The following is a 27,205-nucleotide window of genomic DNA, read 5'->3' as shown; positions in this document are numbered from 1 at the left end:
GCATAATAATAAGTTCAGTGCGATGAAGTAATCCATGTTTTAGTGTGGTCAGACATGTCCAGACATGTTGTTGTTGTTGAACCTGTAGCACCTACAGAAAACACACACCTGGAAGAGGGCCACTATTCAACAGATTGATTTTCTCACTTGTATTTAATTTCATATAACTTCCTCCCAGCACTCAACAACATCCTTTAGCAACAATTCAATAAAAGCTGTTCTAAATACACGTGTATACATATATCCATATATCAGTTTTCCATATCGTTGTCTCATAGCCATCTCATTATTCTTTCACCTTCCTCATTAATATGAGACCCTAAGACAGTATTATGAGATACAAAGTGATTATTTTGAGATCGTAAGTCATTATTATGCAATGACCTTTATTCTTAGACTTTATGTCTTTTTTTATTACATTTTATTCATTAGTGAGACGACGTTGTTATTTTAAGAGCTTTATTGTTATTATGAGAGACTCTCAGAAGTAGGAGATAGTAATGGCTCTATATTTTTTCAAGTGGCAGGAATGGGCTTCTGTATACATTCCTTATTACATAAGCACGGGAACTGAATTCTGGAGAAATGGAAAACAGTGGCTCTCTGAAGGCAGTGACAAAACAGAAGGCCTTTAGATCACTGATGTCCTATCACGACTGCTACTCCTTTTCTGTGAATCCCAAGAGTAAAAAAACCTCCCTCCCCACACAGGAAGTCCTCCCTCCCTAAAAAAAAAAAATCCCACCACCAGCACTCCCACGGAAGACTGATCCTTATGTCATCTGCACTATGACCATTAGCTTGGCTATTTACGGCATACACGCAATGTCATCTACACATTTTTAATCCTATATTTAGTGATAACATACAAATATATACAGAATGAGCTGCTCCATCACTACAGAAAAATGCTGTCCAGGATAATAATGGGGTCCTCTTTATTGGGTATGTTGACAGGCTTATGTGCAGCTGCTCCCGAAGATCGTCATAAGCTGGAGGTCACCATGCGCAATACCAAGAATTGGCAAACTCCCAGCACTTTGGTTTTGGGGCAGTGGAAGTGTATTCTCTGGAAGGATGATCCAGAGAATATCCATCATCTGTAACAGCTTATCCTATTCAGGGTCACAGGCGGGAATACACCCTGGAGGGGGCGCCAATCCTCCACAGGGCAACACACACACACATTCACTCACACCTACGGACACTTTTGAGTCGCCAATCCACCTACCAACGTGTGTTTTTGGACCGTGGGTGGAAATCGGAGCACCCGGAGGAAACCTACGCAGACACAGGGAGAACACACCAAACTCCTCACAGAAAGTCACCCGGAGCGGGGCTCGAACCCACAACCTCCAGGTCCCTGGAGCTGTGAGACTGAGACACTACCTGCTGCTCTACCGTGCCGCCCCAGATGGATCTCCATCAAATACATTTGGGAAGAGTTGGACTGGTGTATGAACCAGGGTTCATGAGGCTGAATGCTCTCATATCCTCACAGTAATTATCCAACATTTAATGTGAAGTCTTCCTGGCAAGGTAAAGGTTGCGACTGCACCCAAATGGGCCACAAACCATGAGTAATACCCTTGATTTCAGGCCAAATTGTGAGAGCTGTACAGGACACCCCAGTGAGAATAATTGTATACATGCATCTGCAGGTTTTATACGATTGACGATGTTGATTTTTTACAATTTTGAATTGCTACAAATTGAGCCAGAGAGGATGCTGTGGTTGTCACTGGTCCTTTGTGAATGGAAAAGGTTTTTTTTTGTTTTTGTTTTTTTTTAGGAGGAGAGTTCATTTTGGAAAATCTGGGTCTATAAAACAGTAAACAGTCCAATCATATCAGTCCCCACAGCCAGCTGGCACTCATTTTTCACTGACTGTGAGAAAGTCTGTAGCTAGTCCCTGTCACTGTGTCTGTACAGAGAGATGCTAGTGACCACTCTGAGCTTAGGCTCAGCTTGTTTTAATTTAAGTGTTGTACTGCGACCGGAATTGTGGGGGAGAGGAGGAAGTGGATGTTGCATGGGAAACAGTTAATCGAGCCTTTAAGGATGAGGAGGCTGTTATGAAGAAAATTATGGAGATGTTTCCCATGAAAAATGAGGATGTGCCTCTTTCACAGAACCCAGTCTCTGAGATGTTTACGTTTCAGATCATAACTGTCAGTAGTAAAACCTTGTAAGTGCATTTGTGTTGGGCTTTTTGTGCTTTTCATAGTTTGGCACAGGTTGTAACAACAGCTGTCCTGTACATTGTAACAGACAGAAAGAGAGACATAGCCCAAACTAACTTCAGATAGATTGTGTGTATATATAGAACTCCATTATAGGTTGAGAATGTTTTTCCCTTTTCTGTAAAGTGCCCATTTTGGAGATACCTGGTTTTGCTGAAAGTGGGACAATATACATTATCGAGGTAATTCAGAGAATTATTGGCACCTTTTGTGAAAAGGTTTTGATTTTACCCTTAAAATAGTGATGAAGTTCATTTACATCACATCTCTCAGATGGGTTTCAAGTGTAAATCAAATAATTTAAACATGAATTCATTTTTGATTAAAAATTATTCATAATAATGTATATTTCTGAAGAAAACGTTCCCAAAAAAATGGCACCCCTGCAAAGCACTTCCTGCACCCTCCCTAGTCTTTAGATGAGGTACTAAAGTGCTCTTTCTTGGACATTAACGAACAGTAGACATGAACTCTTTGGTCATATTAAACATGCTTCATCAAATAATCCCAGAAGTGTCCGTGCCTTAAATAAATATTTTTGTCAATTACTTGTTATATTTTATGTACAAAACCTTTAACACACCTCTTCTAAATTAGCGAATTCACTTTAAGTTAAATTGCTCAAGGACATTCTCTTACACACCCACACACACACACACACACATATATTGTACAATCTTTCACATATATAAGTTGCCAAGCATTAGCAAGAAGATTATTTTCGTTTTCTGTAGTGATGGAGTCATTCAATATTTTTGGAATTAATTGGAGTGTTTTTGAGTTTCAGAATTCTTCTAATATTAGTACATCACTATGTGGCCAAAAGCAACCAAATTCTCATGGCAAAGTTCCAGTAATGTAAATACTTCCCAGAAGACGCTGTTTCTGATGCAAAACGAAAGAAACTTATTAAAATTAGAAAATTATTACCCTTTATTTCAGGAGAGAAATGAGGCAAATGGGTTTCAAAACTAGTACAGTGCAGCTGTAAACAAACAAACTTAGGTCTGAGGTAAAATTGGAAGTTAGCATTAGCAAACAAGATAAAATAACTTAAAGATAATATAAAGAATACAGTTAAAAATGTGTCCATGCGTGTGTGTTTACTTAGCGTGTTAGCTAGCTGTTGTGAATGCAACTAGCTTTATTTGAATTCCCACCCAGTCGTCAGTCAGTGAACACAGGAGCTAGCATCAATCTACCATGTTTGCATAATTGCAGCTTTCACCTTTGTTCACACCTAGTATCTGAACTGAGTAAGGTTTGCTGTTTGGTTAAAGCTCTTTATCTTTAGTGAAGTATTTTCCTTCAAGAGCTGGGTGTTAGGCCTATCAGTACACAATGCACAGTTAGCCTAGCAGGCACCATGAGAGTAAATAACATTTATACTTAACAAAAAATAATTTTAAAAGGACCTCTGATAACACTTATTATGCATCTTGTATTCATAAAGCTTTAAAAATAAAATTAGTTTATAAGAATAATCTGGGTAAGCTTTGGGGAGTCTCTTGAGTTCAGAAAGGAAGTGCTTGATCAGAATAATGTTTTGCTTTCATGGTATTCATACCCTTTGGTATTTTTTGAAAAATGCAGATATGTCTGCTATCATTTAAACTACAATGTAAAACAAAAGAGGGGAATATTTGTCCTGCGTTCACACAGTGTTTTGAAGAACATCTCATCTGATGTGACTTTGATATGAAGTGGGACCAGAAAAACAAGTGAAGAAAGAGAACGACTGATAGATATGAGAGAGAGTTGAAACGATGGGAATAGGCATGAAACAGGGCGGTCAGTGGACAACCACAGAAGGTCTGGGGCATGGGGTCAGGACACATTTTCCGAGAAGCAGGAAGTTGTGAAGTTGTGTTGGACCCACTAAAAATACATTCATACTCTCACTCGCTGTCCTACTCACATTTAACAAAATGCTCTTCAAGGAGGAGAGCTGTTACTAGAAGCATCTTCTGTTACTAGAAGCATCACAATACCACTTTCTATTCACTGAAAACACAGCCTTACAGATACACACATACTTATACTCTACAGCAATGTTCTCTCATCCTCCTCCAAAAGTTACATAGTGCATTTTCTGCAGTGCTGAGTTCAGAGTACAACAGGTGTTCTTTTCTCACAATTAACAGTTCAGTGGAGCATCACAATGATTTTGAAACTGTAATTCTAAGGTAGTGGGTTCGATCCCTGCTCCGAGTGACTGTCTGTGAGGAGTTGGTGTGTTCTCCCCGTGTCCGCGTGGGTTTCCTCCGGGTGCTCCGGTTTCCTCCCACAGTCCAAAAAAAAAAACACACATTGGTAGGTGGATTAGCGACTCAAAAAAGTGTCCGTAGGTGTGAGTGTGTGTGTGTGTTGCCCTGTGAAGGACTGGCGCCCCCTACAAGGTGTATTCCTGCCTTGCGCCCAATGATTCCAGGTAGGCTCTGGACCCACCGCGACCCTGAATTGGATAAGCGCTTACAGATAATGAATGAATGAATGAATTCTAAGGTACAAACTAATTTTGATGTCACCTACTCAGCTGAGTTTATCTATAGACAAATGGCAAGTGGGTCTACAGGCGTTTGGGTAATATAGTTAGTCAGTGTGTTTCTTGAACTTCTACGTTTACACTTCTATTCAGTCTGTTTTGGCAAGGTGCTGCGGTCATTATTTCCCCAAGTAACCATAATTTTACATGGATACAGATCTTCCTGTTACTTCACCCACATGCGCTCAAAATGACACTGGCACATTTCCTTTGATGTTTTCAGTGTTGAAGCCTTGCAGACAGCTTTTTACACAAAGAAGATTCAGTATTGTTCCACTCAGTGCTGATGGCGTCTAACAGCTGGTTAGTATTTAATGTAAGAGCAAATATTTTCTATAGCATTTAAATCTGGACTCAGACCACAGGAAAAAAACATGATCCTGATGGACTGATTTCAAAACTCTCCTTGGTGGTCTTTGTCTTGTTGAAAAAATAACATTTGGTCAGTGCCTCTTTAAGATACAATTGTTCATTTGTAGGAAGCAAGGTTTTCTGCAGTATTCTCCTGTACTCCAAACCTTCTCAGCTATATTTTAGTTACTGACTCTACACTACAGGAAAGAATGCAGAAGTATCATACACAAGTCCAGATATGTGTGTGATATTTGGCTACAGTGCTATTCAAATGTCAGAGGCTTCCCAAAAGAAGAGACAATACGTGTTCCTCATTTATCAGTTTCAGAGATAATATCACATTAAAAAGTATGTATTCGTTCATTTTCTGTAACCACTTCAACCAGTTCATGGTCACGGTTGGTCTGGGGCCTACATATTTGGGCTTAAGGCAAACACAGGGCAAAGGGTGGATGGGGTGTCGAAAAGCACACAGCCAGTCGACCTACCAACATCTGTTTGTGGATTGGGAGGAACCCCACACAAACATGAGGAGAACACAACAAACATCTCACAGACAGTGACCTGGGGAGGGGATGTGTTTAATCATTTAATTGAAATTATTCACCATTAATATCTGTTTTTTTTTTCAGTTTAGCTCATCCACCTTTGTCTTTAAAGCATCTTTTCTGGGAAACTAGTGTTTACATTCTCAAAAAACTCAAAACCTTTTCAACACTTTCAAGTTTCTGTCTTAGAAGTTGGTTGAATCTTTTGCTTTATTTCTGATCCAAGTGATCCCAAACAGGCTCTGGAGACAGCCCAGCAGCCCTTCCTTGTTTGTTTTGCAAATTTTCTTAGTTTTTGTTTTTTTTCCTGTTCTCAGTAACAGCTTCTTGTCGGGTCCACATCGGTTTAGACCCTTACGCCTTAAGATGTCTTCTTACAGCTCAAGGATGCATCAAATCTGAAGCAAAGTCTGAAAAAACTAAATCTGAGTCCAATCTTTATATTTTAAATGCACACTTGCTCTTCTTATTTGCTTCAACTGAAAGTTTCTTTAGGGAAGTGTTTCTTCTATAACATCACTCCAAAGATCTCTTTCTAAAACTTTGAATGAGTGTACCTCAGATATAGTATAACCTTTAGGTTATAGGTTAAAGGTATCTCACATATTTCAGTAATTCAGACATATCCATCCATCCATTATCTGTAAGCGCTTATCCAATTCAGGGTCACGGTGGGTCCAGAGCCTACCTGGAATCATTGGACGCAAGGTGGGAACACACCCTGGAGGGGGCGCCAGTCCTTCACAGGGCAACACACACACTCACACCTAGGGTCACTTTTGAGTCACCAATCAACCTACCAACGTGTGTTTTTGGACTGTGGGAGGAAACCGGAGCACCCGGAGGAAACCCACGCGGACACAGGGAGAACACACCAACTCCTCACAGACAGTCACCCGGAGCGGGAATTGAACCCACAACCTCCAGGTCCCTGGTGCTGTGTGACTGCGATCCTACCTGCTGCACCACCGTGCCGCCCTTCAGACATATCCATATGCACCAAATTATATTTATTAAAAAAATACAATAAACATGTAGGATATATGACATAATATGACATGTTGATTTGTGATTGGGGAAGATGACAGGACTGTAGAGACTGCAGAGTCTTGTCTGATGAGAGTTACCAAACCTGTATTTTGGATCCAGCATACAGAGAAAACAGAGCCCAAGGCAAAATGGGAGTTGAAGAGCAGATAGCATTTTCCCTTCCCACGACCAACGCAAGTGCAAGCATTTCAAAAGGATCATGTGTCCCAAAGCCCCGCTATCCTTTTAGCACGTTAGCTTTGTTGATAATTTGCTTTTTATAGGGTGCACTGGACTCATTGGGGAAAAAAATATGGGGTCACCTTAAGTGCAGTGGCCTTCCAGATGGCTAGCAGCTCTGATACTTAGTTCACAACTTTGCTTTTATGAATGACAAACATTTCTCTACCAACTCTTTGATCCATTACAGCTTGGGTTTTTCCACCTCATTGCTGGAATTCTCTACAAGTCGGTGCAGTTCAAAGTCAATAAAAACAAAGATTTAGCTTGTGACCCTGGTTAACTACCATAAGAGACAGTTATGTTATGTTATCACAGGCTAGATTCCAGAGAGCGATAGAGCTAGGTTTCTTGGGAAACAACGGTTTAGTTGATCACAGAATATATAACACTTGCATGACAACTTATGTAATTGCAGCACATTTTGAAAGGAGAGAAAGAATGAGAACGAAGGGGAGGAGGAAAGCAAGAGGTGGTTCCTACCCTCTTCCAAAAGTGAATGCAGTTTCTGCAGTGCTGTGCTCGGTGTAGCATTCTCCCTGTTACAGTTCACTGAAGCACACTATGTTTTTAAGCTGTATTTTAAGGTAAAAATAAAATGTAAAGTTACTTTAACTTGATGCTTCTCAAATATGAAAACTTTTCCAGAATTTTGATATGGAGTTCTGTTCAGTCATCGAGAAACACATCACAAAATGTACATAAAGGTAACCAAACCTGTGAAGTGGTAAGAAAAATCCAGAAAAATATTAAATGCAACAGTTTCTAATATGCTGCATTTTTAACAGGTGGTATAGAAAGACATGAGAAATTGTATCAGCCTTAAAAACGTAGTATGTTTATGGTCACCTGCCGTTTTGAGGAATTAATAAAATGGCTGCCTTTTTGTGGTAGACATTTAGATTTTTCCTTCATCATGCCACCATCACTGATCATCTGATAATTTACAGATTGCTTTATCAGGGCACTGTACATGGCACCTGAACATCTCCAAAATTCTTGACGTCTGCTTAGAGAGGTATTTATTTTTAGAAATATCAGCACCACAGTCGGCCAATATGTCAGGCCTATGTTTGTATACAGTTTATATGTAATGATGATGTACTTTGGACTAAGTAAAATATATGTACTCTTAAGTCTACGCCCAGTGTAGGTATGCAGGTAGTTCTCAGCTGTGAAATCCTACCTAACGAGTCTCAACATGTCGCCTTTTAAACGAGCCAAGTGATTCCCAGGTGTTATTTGACGTTTTAGTGTTCTTTGTTCATATTTAGGACAGGAAATGAATTGCGCAGCTCACAGAGTCGGTTGGGGTTGTAGAGTACAGTTTTTCTGGTTTGTAAGTGGAAGTATGTTATGCCAGGCTTAATGACGAGGTGAGGGCGTGCTGAGAACAGCAGGTGAGTTAACGCTAGCCTCGACTCCTCTGGGGCTGAGGGAAGAGTTAACGCCAAACAACGAGGACTCTCCGGGCTTTCTGACACTTTTCCTCCTTTAAACAAACGTAAGCCTTTCTTTATTTCCACTCTATTTTCCCTATCTCTGTTTGTGGCTTTCTGACAGAGAGAGATTGTCACTGGGAGAGAGGGAGGGAGAGCTGTGGATTTTTATTTTTTTTACAACACCGGCTCGTGCTGCAGAGCTCTGTTGAGAGAAAATGAGAAATAGCGCGGGTTCAAAATAACACAACCTTTCCTTGTTGACACGTTCTTAGAGGGGGTGTGCAGAAGCATCGTCTTTGTAGCAGGAATGCGTCTCATTTGGTGATAATTCATGAGAGAAAGCACCCTAAATACACTGTTGAAACTGAGAAGAACTAAAAGTATTTGACAGCTAGATCTGCTTAACCTCAGCTCTGCGGGGAGTTAAAGCGAAATGCCCCCTCGCGTCGGCAAAAGGAACTACTACTACTACTACTATTACTATTACTTTTCCTAATATAGATTACGTCTGGCCAAAGTTTGTGGACACCTGTTCATTAAATATTTTGTCTGAAAATATGGGCTGTGGCTTGGAATTTTCCACTGATCAGAGCCTAGTGCTTGGGGACTTTTTTTTTGCTTCTGGTATGATGGTATTATGTACGGCTGAACCAGAGCGTCTGATTTGACTAAATGCTTTTCTATGGGGATTATCCAAGTTGTGTCTGCAGCTGAAGGTCTGTGTCCACGATCCTTGCACCACCTTTGGTGGTATAGTGTACATATCACATGTAACAGGTTTTCAGATTAAAGAGCACGTTCCGTAATATGGACTAATCCCCGTAAACAATGAACGTCCCTGGACGTTCAAAATAGATCTAAAAGTAGTCTGTCCGTCAAGGACATATTTTAAACGTCAATGGACGTCCAACATCCATCTTAATAAGTTAGTTATCAAGTGGTGACCATTCGATAACGTCAGTGGACGTCCAAAATGCGTTTTATACAATAATTTTATTTCGGGACCAGTTAATAACGTCAATTGACGTCCAAAATACGTCTAATAGTCGTCTTTTCAATGTCTGTTTCGACTTACTGGGTTATTGCTTTTACTATCAGACCATGTTGAGTGGACAAGAGTGCAAATATGAAAATGTATTATTTGAGGAATTTTAACAGGAAATATGGAATTATGTTAAAAAATATATAATGGCCTAGTACCTGATGGAATTATAGAGTAATGCTAGCTGTTTTTTTAATACATAGTTACATCCACCTTGGATAGCTTGCTCTTTCCACACTAATAAAGAGGAAACAGTGAAATAAAAATCACGGTATGATATCTTTATCTATAATATTAGATAATAAGAGTTATATTCATTATTGAATGCATTACTGGAATACATTTTACTGGATGAACGTACAATGACATATTTTAGCAATGTTAGCCAGCTTTTCGAGTTAGCCTTAGCAGATTAACTTTAACAAAGGGGAAATGAGATGGTTGAGTTTGCAATAACAAAATTCCTGAGGGAATTATTATTAATAATAATATTGCTAGCAAAACTCTAGAAGATTAGCAAAATATTTAGCTACAAATTTCTTGAATTGTTTTTTATCTTATTTTATTAAAAGTATTATAATAATCAGTGTCGCTGTACATTTGTTTGTAGTAGAAGTATTTAAATTATTAATAGTAGTATTTTAAACAATGAGGTAAACCGAATAGCGCGCGCGGAGCTAATACAGATGGACCGTTAGACTGTCGTTAACGGTCTGTAAACATGGCCCACGCATTTCTGAATATTTAGCGCCCTTCCTCCGTGGGCTGCTGTCGAGCGCGATATACTATCGTTAAAGCGCCTGCAGAAGAGTGCAGTGTTGTGTTTGTTGTGTTGTAAGTGGTGCTGGTGTGGACTGTGGATGTGGATGGAGCTCCTGGTGGGTGGACCGAGTCCCCATTGGCCGCGCGGTCCTCAGCCCCGCTGCGGGGAGGAGAGAACCTCTGAGTGAGGAGTTTGTTCTCTGCCATTCACTGGAGCTTCGCTTCAGCTTCACGACTGGACTAGATTTGTGTGCTCTCTTTGAGCTGCAAAGATCCAGAGATATCCACATAGAGAGCCACAGAAATGGAGGCTCAGTGCTCTTCCAGTGGGCATTCTCCTCAGCCTGGTGAGTTACTCAATGCTCTGCTGTTGCTTTGCTCTTTTTTATTTATTTATATTTTTTTGTGCCATCTACAACCTGCACTCTCCACATACATTTATTTATTCATCATAAATCTAGTCAATGTATAATGATTATTAATATAACATAGTATTATCCAACCTATTTCTACTGTTTTATTGTTTAGAACGATAAGAAAGACATATCTGAAGTTGTGTCCCTCTGGGGAAGGACTTCTTGAGCACATCTGCCTACAGTTATATTTGAAATGACACATGACAAGGGTCCAGATGTTGGCTAGAAGGTGGTCTGCTGCCAATTCTATCTGCTGTTGCCTGTATCTACACGCTGGATTCTGTTAGGAGATTAGTAGTGTGGCTCAGGCTGATAACCCATATTTTGTCAAGAGCTCATGTGTAGTGGAGTCACGTATTGCTGTGCTCTACACACTGTACTACACTCACAGAGGAATGATGTGCTGCAGGCTGACTGTAGAAGCCCCACAAGCGTCAGCAGCTTCAGGAATCCCTCTGAACTCACAGGGTATAGACCCTGGTGTTATGAGACAGCTCCTTCATTCATAATAAGTCATGACAGTTAGAATTGGCGTATCTAGGATAAGTTGGTTGTGACTGTATTGATATAGTCTGCACCAACTGTGACACTCGGTGTTGATGTATCCATAACAAGTCTATATTTTTAATGGTGACACTATACTGGTGTATCAGTATCAAGCCTCAGCCATGGCATGGTAGTGAAAGTGGTATAACTGCAGCATGGGCAAATTCCAGACACCCCTGAATTCATTTAATTTACAGTTAAAACAGGCAAATAACACACATAATTAACAAAATATTAGACCAAAACCTCCACAAAAAATGGTATCAGAATATTTTACTGTTTTCCAAAAACATGCATCCAACCATTAAAGTTGAAAAAGTCTTAGAAGTTGGGTAAACATTCCATGTCATTGATCACAATAATCCCAGTTTACATTTGGAAAATCAGTCTGTATAACTACTTCTCTGAGGTAGACTTTCTCTGGCATTTTCCTTGACTTTCCCTTCCATATGCCAGTGGAATTTTACATTTTAAGTTTAAAATATTTATTTGGTCATTGTGTTGTACAATAACATATGATTTCTGCTTTTTGATCTTAGCAATATTATAGTAATATGTCTGATAAATCATGAGCATTTTATCCATGACATAATGTTATAAAGGTGGTGTTCCAGTTCCTATTCCTATTCTTAAAAGTTTATAGCACTGTGTTAAGGCCAGTTCTGGTACCTTTTGTAGCATTATTTGAGGGTCTGTTATCTTTATTTATGCACAATTAAATATGACCTTATATCATGATATATTTGTAATATGACTTGTATCGACATTAGCAGCAGCATGTTTCATTTTACATGGAAATAATATGCATTGTGCGATACCTTTGGATATCTGTATTTTTCTATAGTGAGTGACTATCAGGTCAAGCATTTGAATGCCTGTTGAATTATGTAAATGCTTGAGCCTGTTTTAATTTAATCTAAAATATTAGGTTTCTTACTCGAGACATTAACAAATATGGTGCCGTAAATTAAACCAACGTAGTGTTTATATTGTTTGGGTTTTATGGATTTATTGCAGCCAATGAGTAATCCACATCAGTGTGTGTCAGTACAAATTTTGCACCTCAAGACTAAGAACATAACACACTCTTTGGCCAGGCACCATCTTATCAATATTTATTCTCCAATGGAGGATAGTAATCAGTAGATTGTCCTCCTGTTTGCTGCAGAAGTCTGGTACTTCTAGATGCTGGGACATTTCTGTGATTGTCTGATGGAATTCAGTAACAAGAGGGCGCATCCCAGAGGTAATGGATGGAGATCCATCACTCCAGAGAATTCACAGCCCAGTGCTGAGAGGCTTTATTCCTCTCTGACTCTTGGCACTGGGTATGGTTCAGCCTTTTCATGCTTTTATCTTGAGATTATAAAAGCTAGTCGTGCACCATTAAATGTCAGGGTCTGCAATTACTGTGTGTTTATATAACTTTCTTGACTAATTATGATTGGTGTCTTTCAAGATTTGGACATATGATGCCAAAAATACTTTCTGATTGTATCTTTGCTCTGCAATTCTCTGTCCAATGTTAGTGCCATGTACTGTTCACTTCTGTGTACAATTGCCCAAGACATCAGCTTCTTCTGTGGCAAATTTAAAGACATTTGTGTAATATGCTGTAGATGTTTTAGAGTTTACTATTCAAAATGGTTTCAAAGGAACTGAATTGATCTTTTCATCTTGGTCTGGGAACATATTCGACAACCTCTGTTCATTTATAAAAACCTTTTAAAGTGCCTATATTTATAAATAATACATACATAATAATATTAATATCTGACATAATAATAAATGAATGATATTGTAACGGTTATGTCAGTGGTAATGATATAGAATGAGGATCTATATTCTCAGTAATCATTCACCCATACCTGCTGTTACAGCTACTGGATTAAAACGCTGTATGGATTATCTTTGGATCATCATATACGGGGACATTGGGAGTTAGGGTCAATAAATTGCTCCCTTTGGATTAAAGTGACCTAAGCAAGAGTGTACAAAGCTAGAGCTTCTGAATTCATTACATTAGCTGAGGTAAGTTCTGCACAGAATGACCAGGATCAGTGCTATTTAAACCCAGACAAATAGTTTAATTCTGTGAGTATGAAACTGTGTTGGACTGGAACCTTGTCCAGGGTGTGTTCCGGTCTTGTTCCTAATGATTCTGGGTAGGCTCTGGACTCATCGCGTCCCTGATTGTCGTTTTCAGATTTTAATGAAAGCAGTATTTGCAATTACTTCATATATTTTGTGTAATGTTTATTGCCTTCTAAATAGATTTAAACACTCTGGTGAGGTTTAGGAGCACATCGTTTGCTCAGCAGTTTTATGGCAAATGTTTTCATCCAGGGATTTTAAAAGGGCCTATTAATAAATGTAATACTTTTGAAAAACCAAGTCATAATGAAAATGCAAATGGAGCACACTCTCACTAGGATCACTAAAGAGGACCACAGGGCTCAATCTTAGGGCCATTGTTTTTGTTAGAAATAAAAAAATAATCCTTTTATTGATTTTGAAAGGTGTGGGTTTAAAGATGCTACAGTTCACAGTTCTACTAGTCTCTCTCCTGGAAAGGCCTCATACATTCAGGAGATGGAAAAACATTCTTAAATTATAACAGAAATATGTTTAAAACATTCTATTCCTAGCAATCCTTGAGTATTTCTATTGGTCCACCTGTTAGGGAACTATTGCGCAGTGAATTATATTTAGCTAGCCTTTTTCCTACACTACATGGCAAAAATGGAGATAAACCAGGTTAATTTTTCATTGTGGAAATATACAATGTTGATTTTAGTAGAAAGTAAATAAGCAGAGTGGCTTAAGTCTCATATTATAGGCGTTTTATGAGTATACATCCAGCACTTGTCCCAGTAGATAAGCCTTCAACTGAAGGAAATAAGATGATTTTCCCTGCATCATGTTCTACATTTATGGAGTATTTGACACTTGGCATTGATTTTTCTTTTCTTTTTTTAACTACATTCTTTGAGGTAAATTATGTGGTCAGTAGAAAGTCTGCCAAGAAAAGTCTTCTTATGTTACGCTGAAGTGTCCAGAGGAAGTGTCTCTTTAGTTAATGGACTTGGAATAAATACACTGCTCGGTTATAAGTTTCTACACTCATTGTTATTTTTATCACCACGACTGACCATATAGGCGTATAGGATATAGGATGTGTTGCTCTGCATACTTTGTTAGTCACCTTCCACCCTATTCTTCAATTGCCAGAACCCCCACAGGGCATATATTATTTGTCTGGTGGATCATTCTCTGCACTGCAGTGACACTGATGTGGATCAGACACAGCAGTCACTGTTGGAGTTTATAAACATGCAGTGTCACTGCTGGACTGAAAATAGTCCACCAACCAAAAGTATGCACCCAACAGAGTCCTTTATTTGTTGAAACTCTGAGTGGACACAGCTCAGTGTGGCATCACCATGATTTCTGAAATCCTTCTCCATAATTCCACACTATGGAACGTGTAATACTTGTAAATTAACATTGTAGACCTTTCTCCGTAGGTGAACTGGGAGAGGAGACTGACATGTCACGGGGTGAGAAGTATGATTCTGTTCCAGAGGAGGACCAGGAGCTAGATCTAAGAGATTACAAAAAGCCTGGAATCCCTGGATACGATGAAAAGGACTCTATAGTAAGTCCCGTCTAATATGGTAGTGCTGTTCCTTTTTAATTTACATCTTTATTTAGAAATTTATGAGAAGACACATTATCAGTTTGAGCCCCAGCACTGCTTTGAATGCTGTCTGTCAGAGTGATTTGCAAGGCAAACTGCGAGGGAGCTGCGAGAGAACGCGTCTGTCCTTCATCACTTTCCTGGCCGTAAGGTTCAGAAACAAGCCCACGTCACCTGCAAATTTTCTCTGAGGTGGTTCAAGTGTGTCCTTGTTGATTTGGTTTTAATGCATATATTTTTATTTGTATTTTTTGTGTTTGCATCTGGGGTTTTGCAACTTGTTTTGCATGCATTTGTGTTTGCTTTTTCGGCGAGCCTGCCATTTTGCTTTGCACTAGGATGGCACTACAGACCAAGATCAAGTTTAGGCTGAATTTGGCGACTCCAAGGAAATACCAGCCTTCACGCAGATAGCCCAGGAAGCGGCAGGGCACCCTGTTTCACTTGTATAGGTTTCAGTCACATGACCGAACTGACATACGACAGGGGCCTGACAGATGCATCTATTTGTAGGGCTGAGACATGTACGTATGGACACCGAATAAGGCCATGGGTCAGTTGGGGTCACAAAGGGTACATAAAAAGCACATGAAATGAGACACACATAATATGCATAAGCAGCATACTTGAAGAGCACATGAAAGGAGCGTACATACCACATCTAGCATGCATCAGCATGTTTTACTTCAGGTTGCAGCTTCGAAAGCAGAAGTAAATGCTTAATATGCTTTAAATATTGAAAGCAGTCTCAGGTGGGATAGATAAGCACCACTTATCGTCTTATCGTTGTTTTACGCTGCATGCAAAATTCCCCTGAAACCTAAATGAGAATTAAGATAAGGATGCAAACTTCTCTAGCAAAGTTTGTGATTGTGAACAAGGCACTTGCTTGAAAGTACATAAACACACAGAATCTCTATTCATTCGCTGGAAGGGAGGATGGTTGGGAGTGATGTTGTACATCCTTATTATCCCTGAGAGGAAAGACTTTTGAACCTGACTTCCTGTGAGCTGTTGAGTGTTTTGTTTTTGAAGCATCTCGGTTTCTGGCTAAATTCGGCCACCATTTGGCCAGCTCCTGTATTTTATGGCAGCACTCTGCACAGGGCGGATACGTTCTCATCAGCTTCAGATTAAGTCCCAGCAGCTGCAGTAATTGTGGTTTTTGTGGTGGTTTATGGCGCTTGATTCTCGCTCCAGTCTATCGAGTCCTTCAAAGACGCTGGTCAATTACAGTGGCACTTTGCATTCATATCACCACTCTGTTCACCTCAGTAAATCATAAAATGTAATATTCTGGGATGTGTTCAGCAGTGTGAAGGCAGTGTCATGAATAAGTAACAAAAAAAGGGCTGAGGGCATTTTATAAACATCATAATTTATTAGACTCCTGCCCACATGCGCAGTGCTGCTTCTTTATTGGAGATTGTAGTAGGAATTGTCCCCCAAGAGCTCGAAGGTGCAGATGTGAGAGGGGAAAGTGAGTGGGTTTGTGATGACATTCTCACAGATGCTGAGAGAACATTTGCTGCAGTGTATTATTTGCTCAGAAATATTGACTAAGTCTTGTACTGTTTAGCAAACACCTATAATTTTTAAAGATCCCCTTGTGTGTTTAAAGCATTTACTCGGGCAACAAGACATTAATGGATTATTAGCATTATGATTACATTGTTAAATATTGTAATAAGCCTTACAGTGTTTGAAGAAGCATTACTGAATTGGTTGTTATTTGCCATTTGCCACTTTCATTGTGGGGAAAATGGAGAATAAAAGCCAACAATTAAAGGAACACTAGGTAAGATTTTTTGGGTCATTTATTTATTTATTTATTAAATTATACTTATTTTATTTTGAGTGGGAGTGAGGTGGGTGCTTTCCTACTCTCCTCCAAAAGTTGCGTAGTGCAGTTTCTCCAGCACTGAGCCCAGAGTACCAGTGACAGAGGCTCTGTTCTCCCTATTACAGGTCAGTGGAGTGTTACAATGAATTTTGAAGCTGTAATTTTAAGGTAAAAACATTACGTAGTGTTCCTTTAAATGAAAAGCGTGGTTTCAGGTCTGTTAAATATAACAGGATTGCTCGTTGTTGGGAATATTTTGCTGCTGCTAAACAGACATACTTTAATGTGACCAGGTTCCCAAGGACAAACATGGCATATGTGTTTCTCTGATAAACAATATGTTAGCATCATTTACTTAAGGAGGAAAGACATCTCCATCAGGGTCCAATATTGTACCAGTTTGCTGTAGCGTTAGCCGATTGGCTCATTTGAAGGGGAAGCCTGGCCTAATTTCCATTTGGCTATTTTTGAATAGTTAAAGGGCGGCACAGTGGTGCAGCAGGTAGTGTTGCAGTCACACAGCTCTAGGAACTGTATGTGAGGAGTTTGGTGTGTTCTCCCCGTGTTCGCGTGGGTTTCCTCCAGGTGACTGTCTGTGAGGAGTGTGGTGTGTTCTCCCTGTGTCCGCGTGGGTTTCCTCCGGGTGACTGTCTGTGAGGAGTGTGGTGTGTTCTCCCTGTGTCCACGTGGGTTTCCTCCAGGTGACTGTCTGTGAGGAGTGTGGTGTGTTCTCCCTGTGTCCGCGTGGGTTTCCTCCGGGTGACTGTCTGTGAGGAGTGTGGTGTGTTCTCCCTGTGTCTGCGTGGGTTTCCTCTGGGTGACTGTCTGTGAGGAGTGTGGTGTGTTAACCCTGTGTCTGCGTGGGTTTCCTCCGGGTGACTGTCTGTGAGGAGTGTGGTGTGTTCTGCCTGTGTCTGCGTGGGTTTCCTCCGGGTGTTTTGTTTTCCTCCCACAATCCAAAAACACTCTAAACATGCAGTAAAAATCACTCAGATTGGTTGATTCACTCATATTAATAGTGTTTGCGAATCCCTGTATCACAATGCTAGTTATAACACAATTTATAATTCATAATTCTCTTTTGGAGAAAATGAGCTCAATTAGCTTAAGGATAATTCATACCCCCTTTTCACAGAGCCTCATGCGTGGTCCAACGAATTATTAAAATACTGCAGCATGCCCCTGACAACACAGTCAAGTTTAAGGGTTAAGTATCCACCTCATTTCTTAGATTCACAGCTCTTAATCCAACAATATGCCATTGCAACACCACAACTCTGCTAGGCACAAACCACAGCAGAGGGTACTCACTACCTGTCTGAGCTCATTCTACATTAAAATTAAGAAGAAAACTGTTGTTTTCAAAGTCAGAGGCCATGGCAAATGTCCACTCAGAGATGTGACCTCAAGTGTGTAGGTAAGTGCTAAATTAGAGGATGAGGAATTTTGTGAGGAATGATAGCTCCATTGGAAAGTGATATTTCATGAAATCTGAATCCATTCAAAAGTACTTTTCTATATTTTATACTGCAGTACTTTTACTGTAGTGTGTGTTTAAATATAAACACACACACACATTTTATTGTAAATACAGTCATGCACCATTTAACATCGCAAGCACTAGAATTCACTTCTTAACTCTCTTTTAAATAAATACATTCCCTAAACCTTCCAGCTTCTTTCAATGCAGTTCAAACATTGCTGAGGCTGGTATAAGCCTTAGAAAAGCAGTAGCACTGCTTGTGTCCAACACAAATCACTGTTTACAGGCAGAAAGTTTTATCCAAAGTGTTACGACAGTTTTGAGTAATGAATGAAATGTATATATTATTTTAAAAAATGGATTCTCCCTTTTCATTATCGGGACACAGCCATGCCCTTTTGGAAAAGGCTCCATCTGATTGGAGTAGTCTAGTGGGTAACACTGCTACTCTCCAATTCCCAGTCCAGGTAAACGCACCAATCCATACAGGTTAATATCTAAACACTCACCTCCTTCATGTTACAGGATGACAGGGATGTCTCTGTGTATGTGTGTGTTGTTCTGGACATGGGGGGTGCCAAATGCTGTAAATAAATGTATCTTAATGAACACAGACTTCTCACTTTTCCTCCACAGGTCCTGAAACAGACAAGTAAGGGTCCTCAATACTCGAATCTGGGACCGTACTTCCAGGACGGCCAGCGGCGTGTGGACTATGTCCTGACCTACCACATCGAGAAATCTCCCCGCAGCCGCCGCAGCTCCTCCAACAGCTTTGTCAGGAGCCTGAGAGCAAGCCTGAGCCGCAGCTTCAAACGCAAACGGGCAGAACCCCAGCCCCATGAGGACCCCGAGATTGCCGCCCAGGAGCAGAGGCTGGACTACCATGAAGACGACCTGCGCTTCCGCAGGGAGGAGTTTGAGCAGAAGCTCATGGACATGGGCCTGGAGCTGGAGAAGGACGAAGGGGTGAGTTCACATTGCATCGCGTCGTGATCCCTGTTTGCTGCAGTATCAGCTTTATCTGCAAAGGCTTTAGATATTGGAACATTGCAGTGAGAACTCTAATGACGTTCAACAATGAGAAAGTTGTTGGATGATTCGTTTTGGAGCAGAAACGCCACTCTAGCTCATCCCAGATGTGTTGGATGATGCTCCAGTACTCCACAGCCTGCAGGGCTTGTAACAGTCTAGCAAATGCCTGGCATTGAATATGCTGATTTTAAGCTTGTTAACAGCTAGTCCACTAGTTCCTCTGGACATTACATAAGCTGTGTGTCCTCAATCAAACGTATGTGTCCGCAGTGGGTGTAGCTAGGATATTTAGTCCAGGCTGTCTTTAGTAATTTGGGCAAATTACACAGATGCTTTATCTTGGACCAATTAGGCAGTCAGCCACTTAGTGTAATGTCCAAATTGTATTACAGGACCAACTCTAGTAAAACGAACCCAGCTGAAACATTGCTTCAGACAGCAGAATATGAGATCTAGAGTGCAGTAGACGATGCTGCGATTATATAAGTATGTATATCATGAGCAAACTCTTCTACAGTGATTAAAGTCGGTGCATTATGCCTCTTGTCTGGCATACATTATGTGCTGGGTAGGATGCCAGTGTGGTCACCTTTTTAAAACTATTTCAAGTATAAATGCCCCACTTAGAGCTGACCTTTTATTATTAATGCCAACACTTGACTCCTATGTTTCATCCTTTGCAGTGTTTTGCCTTTTTTTATTGTAACTACATAAAAGCTGTACGTCTGGAAACACTTCAGCCTTTGGGAGTCGTGTCACTGTGTGTCATTCTCCGTCGTTTTCAGACGAACAGTCTCACTGGTCCTTGTTTATACTGCTGATGGAACAAGGCTAAGCCCGGGGGGTGAAACTAAATGTCTCTTTGGATAGGAACAAGTACAGTTTGCTCATCCTCAAACCATACTTTCAAATATTTACCAGCTACATGATGCATTTATTTACATTATTATATTTATATACATGATTATATTTATTTAAAAAATTAAGGTTTTATTACCTTCAGAAGTCACGGGTTAGGCCACTGCAAACAGCACTTACCACAAAACACCCAGCGATTGGAGAAGTGATGGGAGTGTTTGGATGCTGTTGATCTAAAGGTAATCGTCTTACATTTCGGGCTGTCGTCAACAACTTTCTCATGGCAGAATGCCATCAAATTTTCAAAGGCATGTTCCAACCTCGTGTGTAGAAGCTGTTGCTACAAAAGAGTGGCAAACTCGACTAAAACTCTGTGCTATGACTACAGGTAATGCAGATTAAGCCTTAAATGGCTTTGTCATGTTAAAAAAGGGTGATGAAAATGTGTGATAGTATTTACACAGCATGTTGGCAGCTCTAGATAAGCCTTCCAGTGAGGATTGTTAGCTATTAGCAGTGGCAATTATCCAGTATGTATACAGGAATGATGGGCACTGTATAATTAGATGACTCAAATGGAGATGAATTTACAGGCAAAATAGGCCCTTAGGACACTGTATGGAAAAAAAATTAATATATAAGATGATTTACCTTTTATATGGAGTAATTCAAAACTTTAATTTCTGCCTTCGTTAGATATTGTTATTTCGATGTATTCATGATTCCTTTTGTAAAAAACCAATGTGATTTTGTTTCAAATAGAAATGAAACACAATCCCATGAAACTCAATAAGGTATGTTTGTGTAAATAGTTAATATTTAGGAAATATGAAACATTTATGTCTAAAAAATAACTAGAAGCATCTTATAAAACTGGCTTGTAACTCACAAATTCTATCAAATAAGTTCTGAGAGGCCATTAATGCCCATTATGTAGATGATATAGCTATTAAATTGCAAACAATAAAGAAAACATGGTTTCTTGTTCGAGATGGAATCATACAATTTTTTTTTCCTATTGATGAAGCCAATCCAATCATTTTAAAAAAATTTCTGTGATTGGCCAGCACAGGGCAAAGTTATTTTCTAAAGCTATATATAAAGTTAATTGTGATGTCACAGCACATGGGTATTTGGTTGCTTCTGATTGGTTAATTTCAGTTCACAAGCAGTGTGTTGTTGAGTTAAATGTCATTTTCCCACCTTATAACATCTTTAAAAAATTGCAACTGTAGGCTTCCAGTCCTAGTTACTATTGGGGGAAAAAAGACACAATGTCACTTATGCGAAGCACAATAGCACCCCCTTGTAGTGTAGTTCCCAAACATGAGTGAGTATGTGAGTATGTTATAAGCCAACATCTTGAGGTGCTTTGCATCAAAAAAAAATGCTTCACATAGGCTGCTTGACCACTTTAGATTGAGCTCTTTTCAAAAACGTACACAAGGAGCCCAGTGTCCAAAATAAAAGAATACATCTGAGTATAGTTCCATTGAACTATAGAGTTATAGTTGGAATAAGCACACAGAAATAGCCACACCACCACATGAGTGGTTTTCTTACAAGTTGTCTTTGGAAAGGCCCACAAAGGCCCTGTTGATCTGCATTGACCCTTTCAGACCTCTCGTCACAATCAGGGTTTTTTTTTTTCATGAATGAGCATCATACTCCTGATAAAACCAAGCCCAAATGTAGTGTCTCAGGTTTTGTCCGTGTGCTGTAAATCATGGAAAATGATGGTGGAGCTTGTACAGACAGGGTCAGACCCTCTGTGTGGGCTGGCAGTTGGAATAAGAGTGGGAAACGAAGCAGAATTTATATAACACACTCTCCACCTGGACATAACTATAGGAATCCCCTTATATTCACTGCAGAAATACTGTCCTTTTTCTCTTTGTCTTTACTGGACTTATTTGTTAGTTTTGGTGCAGTAACGGAACTGGGGGTGGGGTTGGGGGTGTTTCAAAAACAGTAAACAAAGCTTCCGCTTGTATTTTTAGGCTTGTGTGTTCCACTATTTTTAGTTTGGGGTCATCAGATACAAATAATATATGTCTTGTATGTTTCTAGGAAAATAAATAAATCCTTGGTACATCCCCCTCCAAGCACATAAACAAACACCCAACACCCATTCCTTAAACACACACACACACACACACACACACACACACACTTATATATCGCATTAGTTCTTTGTTATTTTAATAGTAATATTATCTTGTTGCCATCATGTTATGATAGATAGCTTCCATCAGCAATACATACCATTATTCACTAATGGTACTTTCTTATTATCGCTGTCTCTCATTAGCAGACATCAGAAAAACAGAGATAACAGATATTTTAATGTATCAGATAACTTGTATAAGTGTTCATTTTTGTTTAAATGGTCATGTGGCACTTTGGATATGAGGAAATGTGCGTATATTTTTATTTGTTTTAAATTTTTGAGCTATTTCATTACACATATTGACATATGTATAGTTTGTGATGAAATATATGTATAAATCTATTTTTTTCTCTGCTAAGACATCCCATATATTGTAGGTCTGTACATATATATTGTACCTCAGCTACTATCAGTACCATTCAGAACATGACAAATGCATTATTCATTGGTAACATATGTAGACACCCACGCTAATATCTACAGATTTATTAATTTATGTGGCTGTACTGTTGTTGGACTATGTTATCAACGCACTGGTAAGTTGTGTGGGTTGTGTGTGATGTTGGAAAAAAAAAATAATGTAAAATGTAGCACAGGCCACTGGCCAAACAGTTATAAATGTGTGCTGCACCGTTGCTGGTTGAGGACCCCCAAGTGTGCGCAGCAGGTCTTGTTGGTAATGCTCATCCGGTGTTTTTTATATCATTTATATCATGATTTGCTCCATTATTTTCAACCTGTTCTTCTCCACCTCCATCACCAGCTCCCCAGTGGAACCGAGCGGAGTTGGAACAGACTTACGCCTCAGGCCACAGTGGTGCAATAGCGATTACACTGAGGTCCTGTTTGTTTTTCTCTGCTTTGTTTTTAGAATAAAATCCCAGAGGTGGGCTTTCTGAAGATCCATGCCCCCTGGAACGTTCTGTGTCGAGAAGCAGAGTTCATGAAGCTCAAGATGCCCACTGTAAAAGTATGCACATTTACTTTCTGCAACAGCATTAAGAAAGCTCTGTGAATTCAATGACATACAGCCCACTCTAACCACACTCCTCCTTGGACTTTTCCAGAAATATGAAGTGAGTCAGGGAAGCAGCGTCGTAGAGAAAATGAACATGTTTATCCACAAAGTGACTGCACCGTTGTACCCCAAAGTCCAGGAGAACCTCATCCAGACCGAAAAGCACCTGTCCTATCCGTTCTCCAGGGAAAAGCAGCACTTGTGAGTACAAAGTTAATGAAGGAGATTGGATACGAATACATTGTGATTATCCAGTAACAAACCAGAGGAAGCGTTGGATGCAGTGTCAGCATTTTATTTAGATTTACCTGAAGCACAAGGAAGACTGGTTGGCATTAACCAGTGTAGGTGTTTCAGGTAAAGTACCATCTCGAATGCATTATTAGAGTTGTAGCACAGCTCTTTCATTCATTTTTATTATTTTGACACAAAGATGACAAGAAACTGATAAACAAGTAATTTATTTACACTTGACAAACTGCTGCATATTAATATTCTAATTATATAATTTGTTTTGGCTACTGTAACCTGGTTTTGATGAAAATCTGCAGGTGTAATCATAGTATTTAAGGTGGAACAGATAAATTATTCACTCAGCTGCTGCTGGCTAGTGTTTTGGTTTTGTCTTTTCCTCTCTCTCATTTCTCTCGCTGTTAGGAAAATATTTTGGGGGTTTTGTTTTTGTTATAGCCCTTTTAGACTCTTGTATTAAACTTTGTTGTGGCTGTTACTTTTCAACAGCTAATTATCGTTAACGTGCAGGTGATGGCACTTACTGGGACCTGTAGAAAGCCACTCAGCCAATGACATTGCAAGGTCGGGGCTAAATGTGGTAAAACAGAATAATTCTAAGATTTCTAATTTGCTGAGCAGCTAAAGTTTGGAATTGTTCTTTTATTGGGTCCCTGTAGCTGACGTATGATATTTAATGTCGTTTTCAAAAGAGACTTTACTTTAAAATCTGCTTCAAATATCCTCTTTTTTCCAGGTTTGATCTGTCCGACAGAGATTCCTTCTTCAACAACAAAATTCGCAGCTCCATCGTGAGTATGCAGCCTGCAGTGTCCACAGCACTTATCTCTGCACCATTAACTTAGAGTCATATCTTGCTCATATCAAGATATCAGCCGTTCTCCATTATTCCCTTAGGGGTGGTTTTATTGCATCATTTTGCAGAAGATCACACAACGAACATTGCATGAAAATCCAAGCGTAAAAGGCACTTGTGTCTTCTTTCAGCTGAGAATCCATTTATCTAAATCTCTGTGGTGATGCTCCAGCGCTCACATAAAAATGGCAGAACAATTCAGCATCATTTTGTTCCGAGTCTTTAAGTATTGAAATGAATCATTCTTTGTACCTCCAGATGAAGAATGGAAACTTTATCAGAGAAGGAAAAAAACGTTCTTAACGTTAGTACAAAAATGTACAGAATCAAAAGCAGTCTGCATTTTCAAAAGGAAATAAAAACACTGTGAAATTTGCCTGTGCCATAAACAGAAGCGTTGTATTTGAATTACTGTAAAATAAATAAATAACCGCAGTCTATAGTTATAATGCTGCCACTGTTCTTTTCTGAACTGCCACCAAAACGTCAGCTTCAAGATGCTTTGAGGAGACTATTAACTACTAGTTTTATGTTAATTAACAGAGGCTTGCACTGGCTAGCATCATACTGAGCGATAGGGAAGGGAGAGGGCCATCCTACCCCCACATTAGTGAGGTCAAGCGCTGATGATGAATCATTAATTCTGGATGAAAAATGCTACTCCAACTCATCCCAAATGTATTGGATGGAGCTCAGTAACTGCAGATTGATCCACAGCCTAATGTCTGGGGGCCAAATGCCCTTCTAGCCCACAATTAGTATTGAGCATGAAGACCTGGTAATGAGCACGAGATCATATGAGCTGAATGTACACAATTTACAGTCACTAACGAGTCCACCTTAAAGTAGCTGGATTCCCTTGTAATGAGAGGTGTTGAGAAACATCTGGAACCACTAACACCTGGTATCTTTTTCTGTTCTCCTTTTTCAGGTGTATGAGATATTAAAGCGAACAAAGTGCACAAAGACCAAGTTCACTATGGGTGAGAGCTTTAATCTGGCTTTGAAGTAATGGTGTTTTTATTAAACTACTCTGAGACACCCGGGCCATAGGAGTCCCATCCTTTCACGGCTTTGCTCATCGATCACTTTAACTGGGTGATTTTTCAGGCCTCGAGCTATCGATTGACAACTCAGAGTGGAGGAATACAAACATAAGAACATAAAAGAATTAGGTCAGATGTCCCTGTACAAGCTGTTACGTGGCACCTCAGAGCCTTCAGCGTTTACAGAAAGTTAATGAAAGCGAATGGCATTTTATTCTGCAAGTTAAATAGCAGAGTTGGCTGTGCATAGTCTGTTCCTTGCTCTCAGAGATGCCCTGATCTTACTGAAATGTCATGTCCGTAGGCATCAGCAGCCTACTTGCCAATGGAGTTTACACATCAGCCTACCCACTGCATGATGTAAGTAATGGCAGAAATGTTAATGCGTTATATGAGATAAAAAAAAAAATCAAAGATAATATTCGCGTTAAATTTACGCATGTGCTCTTTTTATTACAGGGAGACATCGATGGTGTTCACGCAGAAACAAATGACAGAAAGGTGGGGAATCTTTTTACATCAGATTCAAGAATGTGAAGCACAGTGATGTACTTTAAAGTGTGTATAATTAACACATAATGCTTTATTACATCAAATATTTTAGAAGGATGTACAACTGACGTCCAGTGATTCTGGGTCTGTTCCAGACCCACCGTAACCCTGAACTGGATGAAGCAGTTAGAGATAGTTCATGAATAACTCAATCGGTGTTCAGGTTCATCCCGATGTGTTTGACCTGTCCTTTGTTATTTGACCATTTGAACATATCATGAGAATTAAGCAACAGAAAGAAAACCAGAAACCACACAGGCTCTATCAAAGCTCAGGACCTGACCATGGGCAGGGCCAGCACAGACTTTCAACCAGGAATAATCATCAGCGAGTGTGTGTCACCACGGCAACAGGATAATTTCCCACTTCACCATCTGTGAGCACTGCTTCAGCAGGCTTGCTGACGAGTCGGCACAAATGTTCATCCTCAAGATACAGAAGCATGAGGAATGAGACGCTTACATAGGTCCAACGCAGTCACTGGGAGGACTATCAGGTTTATTGTGTTACTATACAGACCCAGCCCTTTGTCTACTCGCCTTGTTATCTCGCTTTTTTTACAGTGCCATTCTGTCTCCTGCCAGTGATTCAGTATGTTGGTGGCTGATATATTAGACACCCCTAATATATTGATTATTATCCATCCTAATGTTGGAATTCCTGCAAGTAAATGCCACCCATAAATTCATTCACTGACACGTTAGGTTTGTTTGCAATCAATGAATCAAAACTAGTCCGATTACGTGTTTTGTCCATTTTTCTAAACATAGAATGAGGGAGCGTAGTTCAACAGGGAACACGGTTTGATTTAAAGTTACCGAATTTAACACGAGAAAAACGTAACGTGACCTGCACATTAGTTAAGACATATTTGCACATTCTTTAGCAGAAAGATGCCATTTTACCTTTTTTCCCTGTAATTATGTGACAATTTAGTGGCACACAGGACAACAACAAACAGGACTTTTGCATAAAACTCTCCACAGTAAATTCACCAGTGTTAAATCAACACTAATAGTGATAAATTAACACTGTTAGTGTAATAATTAACACTCTCAGTGTTAAGTTAACACTATTAATGTTGATTTAACACTGGAGAATTTGCTGTGTATAATAATCTCTTCTGAGGAGCATTAACAATGTTCTTAAACCTTACCTGGGAATGATGGATATTGGATAATGCCACCATTTCAGATGCCCTCATGGAACATAGTATGAGTTTTGA

At 39.7% G+C, this 27,205-nt stretch overlaps 1 protein-coding gene across 4 annotated transcripts in view; it reads left to right on the top strand.

Moving 5' to 3' along the window:
• Positions 1–27,205, top strand: part of ano1a (anoctamin 1, calcium activated chloride channel a) — a 50,518-nt gene that overhangs the window by 3,901 nt on the left and 19,412 nt on the right. Inside the window, exons 1-9 of one of the 4 annotated variants that reach the window (XM_066647431.1) lie at positions 8,196–8,463; positions 14,695–14,825; positions 18,830–19,162; positions 23,128–23,226; positions 23,324–23,475; positions 24,263–24,317; positions 25,314–25,365; positions 25,733–25,788; positions 25,888–25,929. In XM_066647431.1, coding sequence (XP_066503528.1) covers positions 14,718–14,825; positions 18,830–19,162; positions 23,128–23,226; positions 23,324–23,475; positions 24,263–24,317; positions 25,314–25,365; positions 25,733–25,788; positions 25,888–25,929 — 897 coding nt within the window. In that variant the 5' untranslated portion in view covers positions 8,196–8,463; positions 14,695–14,717. Of the gene's footprint in view, positions 1–8,195; positions 8,464–9,057; positions 9,118–10,190; positions 10,553–14,694; positions 14,826–18,829; positions 19,163–23,127; positions 23,227–23,323; positions 23,476–24,262; positions 24,318–25,313; positions 25,366–25,732; positions 25,789–25,887; positions 25,930–27,205 lie in introns of those variants that run through there. The other 3 variants (XM_066647430.1, XM_066647429.1, XM_066647432.1) reach the window with 3 other exon arrangements.

Source organism: Hoplias malabaricus, chromosome 16 (genome assembly GCF_029633855.1).
Source record: "Hoplias malabaricus isolate fHopMal1 chromosome 16, fHopMal1.hap1, whole genome shotgun sequence".
NCBI classification, from domain to species: Eukaryota; Metazoa; Chordata; class Actinopteri; order Characiformes; family Erythrinidae; genus Hoplias; species Hoplias malabaricus.
The sequence above is the reverse complement of the archived record's forward strand: the minus strand, read 5'-3'. Positions and strand labels throughout refer to the sequence as shown.